General features: G+C 54.5%; 2 protein-coding genes across 3 annotated transcripts; both read right to left on the reverse strand.

Moving 5' to 3' along the window:
- Nucleotides 1-388: 388 nt before the first annotated feature.
- LOC103616198 (calcium-dependent phospholipase A2) lies at nt 389-2,024 on the reverse strand. 2 transcript variants are annotated; one of them, XM_017735095.1, is made up of 5 exons: nt 1,817-2,024; nt 1,354-1,406; nt 941-1,085; nt 724-830; nt 389-646 (listed from the first exon to the last, which is right to left on the reverse strand). In XM_017735095.1, the coding sequence occupies exons 2-5, from the start codon at nt 1,391-1,393 to the stop codon at nt 522-524; spliced, it is 417 nt and encodes a 138-aa protein (XP_017590584.1). In that variant the 5' UTR covers nt 1,394-1,406; nt 1,817-2,024; the 3' UTR covers nt 389-521. The 2 variants fall into 2 exon arrangements, with proteins under 2 accessions (XP_017590584.1, XP_017590585.1); XM_017735096.1 differs by lacking the exon at nt 1,817-2,024 and adding an exon at nt 1,168-1,257.
- Nucleotides 2,025-3,562: 1,538 nt separating this feature from the next.
- LOC103616176 (phospholipase A2, membrane associated) lies at nt 3,563-4,819 on the reverse strand. The gene is made up of 3 exons (XM_017735086.1): nt 4,535-4,819; nt 4,196-4,302; nt 3,563-3,949 (listed from the first exon to the last, which is right to left on the reverse strand). The coding sequence occupies exons 1-3, from the start codon at nt 4,732-4,734 to the stop codon at nt 3,804-3,806; spliced, it is 453 nt and encodes a 150-aa protein (XP_017590575.1). The 5' UTR covers nt 4,735-4,819; the 3' UTR covers nt 3,563-3,803.
- Between the last annotated feature and the right edge of the window lie 3,403 nt (nt 4,820-8,222).

The following is an 8,222-nucleotide window of genomic DNA, read 5'->3' on the forward strand; positions in this document are numbered from 1 at the left end:
CCAAAATGACTGTCCCAAACCCACGGAATGCTACGCCCCTTCCCCCCCGGCCAGCCCCCTCTCCCCGTGGGCTGCAGCCTCGAGTGACGCAGGGGCCGAGACGGAGTTCTTGGAAAGTTTTGGGAAGATGTTGATTATTTACGGGGATTTCTCTCCCTGCCCAGCAGCAGCTCTCAGAGGAGCGAGGACGTTGAACAAGAACATTGTTTATTTCCGCGTTGATTTAATTTACAGCAGCTCTGGTGTGGTCAGCACAGGCAGGGATGAAGGGCGATCCCGGCGCGGACCCGCGCATGCTCCACGGAGTTCTTGGAAAGTTTTGGGAAGATGTTGATTATTTACGGGGATTTCTCTCCCTGCCCAGCAGCAGCTCTCAGAGGAGCGAGGACGTTGAACAAGAACATTGTTTATTTCCGCGTTGATTTAATTTACAGCAGCTCTGGTGTGGTCAGCACAGGCAGGGATGAAGGGCGATCCCGGCGCGGACCCGCGCATGCTCCGGCCCCGCATCCCTGCTCCCATCACCAGCACAGCTTGTTGGGGTAGAACTGGTAGAGTTTCCTGTAGCTCCTGACGTTTCTCCTCAGGCACAGCGCCAGGCTGCGGTCGCATTCACAGGACAAGTAGGAGCACCGGGAGCCCTTTCCTGCGGGACGAGGCGAGCTCACGGTCAGCCCTGGCTTTGGGGGGGGGTGACACCCCCTTTTCCAGGGCCCTACTCACTGCAGGAGAGCCTGTCATGGTGCCAGCTGTAGCGGTAGAGCCGTGTCTTGGCATGGCAGTGGTAGTTCAGGAGGTTTTGGTAGCAAGTATCGTGCAGCTGGCAGCATCTGCACAGGAGATTGAAGCTTTAGGGGATGGAATTTTCTCCCCCTCACCCCACAAACTGAAAAATATTCAAGAACGTGTCCGGCCAGGGGGCTTTTAAGTGGATTCTCACCTGTCTGTGGCATCCTTGGGGTGCCCCTTGCCCCCCAGGCCGCAGTAGCAGCCGTAGAAGCCGTAATGCAGAAGAGCGTTTTTCCCTGTCGCCTCCGAGATCATCTGGTGCAGCTGCAAGAGGCTCCCATGGGCTGGGGACAAGCCTGGAGGGGGAAATCGGGGAGATCACGCTGAGTCCCTGCCCCCCCAGCAGCAGCTCCATCTCTTCAGCCCCCAAATTGGCACCTAGGTGGTGATGTCTTAGAAATCACAATGCAATGGAGAGGAAATTTGTTCCCAGCTTGGTGCAGGAGAGTTGTTCCACGTCTGGGAGAGCTGGTGGTGGGGAAAGGTGAAGAAATCGCCAGCCTGGTCCTAATTTCAATGAATGTAACTGCACAGAGAACCTTGGGACTGAGAGAGCACACTTACCCCAAGCAAACAGCGCAGCGAGGCCGAGGAGAGAGTTCATTCTTCGGACAGCTCTGGGGGAGGAAACCAAACCATTCCCTGTGATACCAACCACCACCTTCTTTCTTTCCCTCCTCATCCAGGAGCAGGGATGCTCCCTCTCTCCAGGGACTAGGAGAGGTGAGGGGCATAGGGATGCACCCATTGTTTCAGCACAAAGAGTCAGGGATGGGAAGTGATGGGAATCAGATGGTGGAGGGGTGGAAAAAAGCAAAAATCAGGGGAAAGGCAGAAAAATTGGAGGGATGATCAGCCCTCGAGGGCTGCACCCACTGCTCTTCTTCTGGGCTGGCGTCTCAGGCAGCATCTCCTTCAATCCTGCTTTCCCAGCATGGCACTCACCCCCCATTTGCAGCGCAGCTTCTGGTTAGAGGAGGAAAAGAAGGAAAAGCAATTCTCCATCCGATCCTGCATCCCCACTTACCTTGGGAAAGCCCTGCTGGCTTGCAGTGCCCTGCAGCCAAGTGGGATTGCTTTATATAGTTTGCTCCCATCTGCCTGGGGCTCCTTTGACCCAAATCTCGCTGACTGGGCTTTCCTGTGAAGGGGAAGGTGCCATCCTTCCCCTTTCGAGGAATGTCAGAAATCCCCCAACGCCTCGGCTCCGTACCCCACGCACGGGGTGGCTGCTGCATGGGATGAGGTGGAAAAGCAGCGTCACTTCCAGCCCAAGGAGGAAGCAAACACCCTCTGCCTCAGCCAGAGATGCCCAAGGGCCTTCTCCTCTGCCCTTCTCAGCACCAAGGAGCTGCATCAGGGGGGAAAAGAGCAGCCCTGGTTCAGGCTGGGCATGGACAAAGCAGGTTTGGGGCTTTCAAGGGGGTGTAAGGTGGTTCAGGGAGATTTATCAGTTCTCTGGGAAAAGTTTATGGGCAACACTGAAAGCATCTCTAAACGTGCAGTTCCAAGAGACACAAGGCTGGGCAGACACTGGATGGTTACACCCTCGCTCACCATGAAAAAGCAGAGAAGCAAAATGAATGTTCTGAGGTGAGAAAGTGCAGCTTCCCTTTATTTCTATCCTTGTGGTTTTTCCGCCACCTCATTCCGCCCTTCAGCAGAAACCATTCAATCATTAACTGCCCTCCTGAATTAGCATTTGCCTCATCTAAGTGGTCAAGGCTTTGAAATCTTCTTTCCTCTGTGGATGATTACTCTTTAGCCCTTATGTCCAAGAGTCATGGAGTCCCAGACTGGTTTGGTTTGGGAGGGATGTTCAGGAAGGAAGGTGATCTGTCTGTGTCTTTTATCTTATGTGTTGGAAAAATAGTTTTTTGTTGTCCTCCACTGACAAAGTTTTCAGCCAAGCCCTGATTCCAGCTCTGCTTTGTCCCTTGCTTTGTGCTTATCTGAATTGCCCACAGCTCGTTAATGCTCCTCGGGCTAATTACTGCCTCATTAATCACTTGCAATCCGTTTATGTACTCACGCTGTTTTCCTGCTTTTAGTGTGTTTGCATTAGAAAATGTGTTTCTATGAAATGCCGTGTATGGAATGGTTTATAGCAGGAAATAGATATAAAAGAGCAGTTCTGTCGTTCCGAGTAAAATCCTCACGTGCCAGAGACCAAACATCCCAGAAGATACTGGGGATACTCCTGTGAGCTTCTCCCTGTGCTGAGCTGTGCTTCAGGCTGTCCTGACTCTGGACCAGAGGAACATAAAAATAATATACAACTTAAAAACCATCGTGATGTGAAGCCTCTCATTGTATTCCCGGGACTGTTTTGTTAGTGTTCCTCACAAAGCTGTTTGGATGTGCCTTCTGAGCTAGGAATTAGAAATTCATAGAATCCCAGAATCCCAGATTGGTTTGGATTGGGAGGGACCTTAGACCCACCCCCTGCCATGGGCAGGGACACCTTCCACTGTCCCAGCTGCTCCAAGCCCCGTCCAGCCTGGCCTTGGACACTTCCAGGGACCCAGGGGCAGCCACAGCTGCTCTGGGCAAGCTGTTCCCCAAACTTAGTGCTTCACATTGGGACAGATCTGTGAATTACAGCCCTGTGGGGACCATGGAAATACTGGGGTGTCAGGCAGATGTTGTGGCTGAGCTGTGGGATGCAGAAGTGCTCCCCAAATTCGGCAGCCACAGTTGCAGTGCCTCAATCTCAGCAGCCCTTACAGGAAAACACCACGGAGAACCAGTTTGCATCCCTTTTATTGTATCTCTTTATTATCTTTGCAGGGAAATGAAATCAAGAGAGGAAGAAGGGACAAAAAAGAGGAAGCTGGTGTGTCTTTCCAGGAACTGGTGGGTCTCCATCCATGGTGTGTGTGCCCTTCTCACCCTGAGCAGCACCTCGCAGGGGGCTTCGGGGGCTCTGCCTTTTCTCAGCCCCCAACCCAGGCCTTTCTCGCTGGGGTAAAAACCAGCCAAAATCTGGGACTCTCTGTGCCGATTCCCCCTCCTCAGCACTGCAGCTTGCTTCCTTGGCATTTGAGCTTGAAGTAGAAGCGGTAGGAATTGTTGTAGGAATGCAGGGTGCTCGCGAAGCACGAGGCCACCGCGGTGTCACACAGGCAGGTCTCTCTCTCGCACCAGCTCTGCTCATCACCTGCGGGGGGAACACGGAGCCCTGCGGCGGCTTTCCCGGCCGGAGACACCGGGGGAAGGGGAAAGAGCAGCGCGTCCCCGTGCTTGCCCTCCCCAACCTGCCCACATCCTCAATGCCCATTCAATTATCCCAGGCGGCCGGGAATGGGGCTGGATTCATGCAGGGGATGCTCTCCTGTGTGCCCTGCTCCGGGGATGGGATGTCTCGGGGAGCAGTGCTGCTCCGCACTCCCCGCTCAGTACTCACTGCAGGTGACGTGCCCGTCGGTGGAGGAGAAGCTGTACGGGGTGATCAGGGGGCTGCACTTGCCCTCCCTCAGCCTCCTGTAGCAGCAGTCGTGGGCTTGGCAGCACCTGCGGGGACCCCACGTCAAACCTCGGCCCCCAAACCCTCCCTCGCCACACCTGGAGGGCAGAGGGAAGTCCAGCCTCGAATTTAAGGCGACCAGGAGGAGGAGGAGGCGGCAAGGCAACAGCGGGACTTGGTCGGGGAACGGTGCAAACCCCACCCAGGGCTGGGAGGCTGCCAGTGAGGGGCTTTTAGGGACCCCAGGCTGGGAGCGGTGACGCTGTTCTGGGTACTCACCGGTCAGTGGGATCCACGGGGGTCCCGGTGCCCCCGATGCCGCAGAAACAGCCGTACCAGCTGTAGGACAGCAGGGCGCTCTTCCCCGTGGCCACCCTGATCATCCGCTCCAGCTCCAGGACGCTGGTGCCAGCCGGGAGCAGCCCTGCGGGGACACAGGATGGGCTCGTGCCGGAGCAGAGCGGGGAGCCCGGTGGCATTCCCTGCACCTCGCACCGGCAGGGGCTTTAAGCTGATCTGGCATTGCTGGATATGTGCACTTTCAGGGCTTGAACCATGAGAAGCTTTATCCCCCTCCTCCAGAATTATGGAATCACAGAATCATGGAATGGTTTGGGTTGGAAGGAACCTCAAAGCCCATCTTGTTCCACCCCCTGCCATGGGCAGGGACACCTTCCACCACCCCAGGCTGCTCCAAGCCCCGTCCAACCTGGCCTTGGACACTGCCGGGACTGGGGCAGCCACAGCTGCTCTGGTCAGCCTGTGCCAGGGCCACCCTCACAGGGAGGATGGCTTTTACAGTCTGGCTGTTACAGCCTCTGGATTTGGTCTGGCACGAGATATTTTGCCCTCTGGACTGGCTCTGCCATGCTGCAAACTGCAATCCCCCATCACCAGGATCAGCCATGGGCTTGGCACAGGCAGGAAAGGTGACAACAGGCTCCAGGGCCTCCCAAAATAAATACGGATCTCAGCATCCCAAAGCCTCCCCATCACAAAGCCCTCCAGGACTGCAGCAGTTCTACACAAAGCACTAGAGAGAAACTGCCAGATTTAAAAAACCTGAATTGTTCACAAAGACTCGGGGTTTGTACATGGATCCCGGCCTGGCCAGGGACAGCAGGGCACTTACCACAAGCCAGGAGCACGGCAAGGAGGAGATTCCTCATCCTGTGGCTGCCCTGGAGAGGGAACAACAAGGACGGGCGATGAACCAGGGGCAGGACAGAGGCTCCTCCAGTGCCCCCATGAGGGGCAAGGACCCATCTGGGCGCACCCGGGCAATGCCTCAGGCGCAGTTGTGTCACTGTGGATACACAGCGTTGTAAGGCATCACCGAGTGAATCCCGACGGTTCTTTATCCCAGTTTTGGGATGTGGCGCCTGGCAGGGACGTGGTGGCTCATCCTGCCTGGGGCTGGTGGAGCAGCTCAGGACCTGCAGCCCTCCCCCCGTGCCCTGAGCTGCCTGCTGAGCACCAGGGCAGTGAAATCCCCTCTCCTTACCCCACCCGGACCTGCAGCTCCAACGCCGCCGGCTCAGTGGGGTGGGTTTATATGTCTGCGAGGCCCACCCCCTCCTCTATCTGTGCTGACGGCGTGCGTCGTTCCGAGCTGGGCTTTCCTGGAACAGGGAGCAGATTCCCATCCTTCTCTTGCCCAAAACCCACAAGTTTTCCCACAGCAGTGAGCACCAACACTCCCTCCATCGTCTCGCTCATCCCTGGGCACGAGGCTGTCTCCATCCCTGTGTGAGGCCAGTCAAGGCCTTGGCCATGGTTTTAAAATCCATGGGATTTGGTGGCTGGAGAGATGGGATGGATTTACATCCAGGATGGCACCTCAGAGGCCGTTCAATCCTTGTTCCAGGTGTAGAGGCAGCACTTTGGGCTCAGTGTTGCCTTGGTTTAGCCAACTCACTCCCTGAAGCCTCAAAGATGATTTCACTTGGCTCCTTCCTTGCCACTGCCTCCCCAGATCCATGGCTGCATCCAAATCTGGCCTTGCCAAATTGCAAGGGAGAGAGTGAAGACCAGGATTGCAGTTCCTGGGTCTGCAGTTTTCCTGTCCTGCCCTCAGGTTTTCCTGTCCTGCCCTCAGGTTTTCCTGTCTGCCCAGGGGGCAAGGGGTCTGTGAAATTAAACCACCAGCAGCAAAGGCTGGAAAAGCCATGGAAACCCGACTTGGAATGCTTTGGGAATACAGTTTATTTAATTACCATAAGCCAAACATGATACAGAGACACGGGGGAGGCAGAAAACCAGAGGAGATAAGGAACAAAAGCTGCTGTTTTCCCTTGAAACAGTGGGGCCAAGAGCAAACACGGACACAAGCGCAGGTATCGGGTGATATGCAGGGCCCCACCCTCAGGGATTACCACACTCCTGGGGAAGGGAATTCGGGTTGGGAATTGTGAAGAAATGACTGAAATGACTGCTCTGGAGTCAAGAAGAGAAACCTTTGTTGAAATTCCCAAGGGCCACCAAAGCTGACATGGAAGGGATTTCAACCTCTTGGCTGTCCTCCAAGGTGGCAGAGCTCTCTGTCTGTCCCTGGGTTTTCCTTCCCTCTAACCTTTTATTTCCTGCTGCAAGTGGAATAAATCCCCATCCAAGCCTGTTAAGGATGGGCAGCAACCTCTCACCTGCCTCCCCACTCACCATCTGCACAAGAAACCACTTCAAAATGCCACAATGACAACCCCAGCCCCTGCTTTCCCCACCTGACTTTTAAAACCATGGCATCCCTAATAATTAATTAATCAACCCCTTTCCCACCTCCTCCACAAAATGCTTCCATTGCAGAAGGTTTTCCCCACTGTGGTAGTCATCATCTGTGCTGCTCCTGCTTTGGTGTTGCAGGCCCTTGGATATGGAGGGAAAATCTGGGACTTTGCTGTAGAGTTTGGACAAATCTGTGTGAAAAGCATTATCCAGAGATGTAAAAGGAGAGCAGAGGGCTGGGATCACATGGATTTGGAATCCACACATGGTTTTAACTGAATCCTCTCATTTTAGGCCCTCCCTCTCTGTGGAGGATCTCAGGGGAGCACCCACACAAAGCTAAACCCTGTCTTTAACTAACCCACAAACTCGAGGGCTTAAAAACCACCTGTGGAAGTTATTATCCCACTGGAAACGTGGAACTTTTCAGCCTTCCTATGGAGCAAGCAGAGCCGAGTATCGCCCACCCATCTGTTTGTTCAGGGCCCTATTGAGGTGTAAATACCCCGTGTGCTTTGATCTGCAACGCGCCCGTTTTCCCAGCAGCGTTGCTACACATCCTGGCCTGTGGTGAGTTGATAGGAAGCTATTTCCCTAATTATTTTATTTACTTTCAGTGCGCAGGTTCGCCTTGATCCTCCCGCCCCGCAGGGTGGGGACCCCAAGTTTATGGTGGATATTTATTGCTTGTTTCTTGCTGCCTTCGATGGGCATCTGTTAGTGGGGGCTTGAAGTAGGAGTGGGTTTAGAAAGGGATTAACGGGGAGAGATGGGAAGGTCGGTGTTTTGTGGGGTGTTCCCAGAAAGAAAACTGACTCAGGGATCATTTGTAGTCGGGGGGATCAGGAGGACTCCCCCTCCCTCCCAGCTGCAGCTTTCCCAGCACAAACTCCCCCACAAGAGTTGTTTTAGATCCCCGCGTGATCTTGTGGGTGAAGTGTAATTTTTTAAGGTGTTTTCATCACAATTCGTGAGTTTGGGGTTTATTTGTCTGGTTTTATTCAGCGGTCACTGAATAATGTCACAGGGAGGTTAAACTTGTCTTGGTGCTCCCATCCTGCTGCCTTTGCTCAGGACAAGCTGTAACGCCTTGGTTTCAAAGCGCTGGGGTTCAACCCCAGATCTGGGTATTTAAGCAGGGTGACACCATTGTGGTTTTGCTTTGGGTGGGTTGGAGGAATGAGAATTCCTGCGGGAGGGCTGGGACACCCCGGGTTCCACAGTCACCCGTGGGTGGAGTTTGGGA

Source organism: Corvus brachyrhynchos, unplaced genomic scaffold (assembly GCF_000691975.1).
Source record: "Corvus brachyrhynchos isolate BGI_N302 unplaced genomic scaffold, ASM69197v1 scaffold525, whole genome shotgun sequence".
Classification (NCBI taxonomy): Eukaryota; Metazoa; Chordata; class Aves; order Passeriformes; family Corvidae; genus Corvus; species Corvus brachyrhynchos.

What these genes read in the sequence shown, in the direction of transcription:
- LOC103616198 (XM_017735095.1), bottom strand. Translation starts at nt 1,393, where the DNA reads ATGAACTCTCTCCTCGGCCTCGCTGCGCTGTTTGCTTGGG. An exon ending in CCCAAGGATGCCACAGACAG is followed by an intron (nt 831 to 940) that starts GTGAGAATCCAC and finishes TCTCCTGTGCAG; the next exon opens with ATGCTGCCAGCTGCACGATA. An exon ending in CCATGACAGGCTCTCCTGCA is followed by an intron (nt 647 to 723) that starts GTGAGTAGGGCC and finishes CTCGTCCCGCAG; the next exon opens with GAAAGGGCTCCCGGTGCTCC.
- LOC103616176 (XM_017735086.1), bottom strand. Translation starts at nt 4,734, where the DNA reads ATGCCACCGGGCTCCCCGCTCTGCTCCGGCACGAGCCCATCCTGTGTC. An exon ending in CCCGTGGATCCCACTGACCG is followed by an intron (nt 4,303 to 4,534) that starts GTGAGTACCCAG and finishes GGGTCCCCGCAG; the next exon opens with GTGCTGCCAAGCCCACGACT. An exon ending in CGACGGGCACGTCACCTGCA is followed by an intron (nt 3,950 to 4,195) that starts GTGAGTACTGAG and finishes TTCCCCCCGCAG; the next exon opens with GTGATGAGCAGAGCTGGTGC.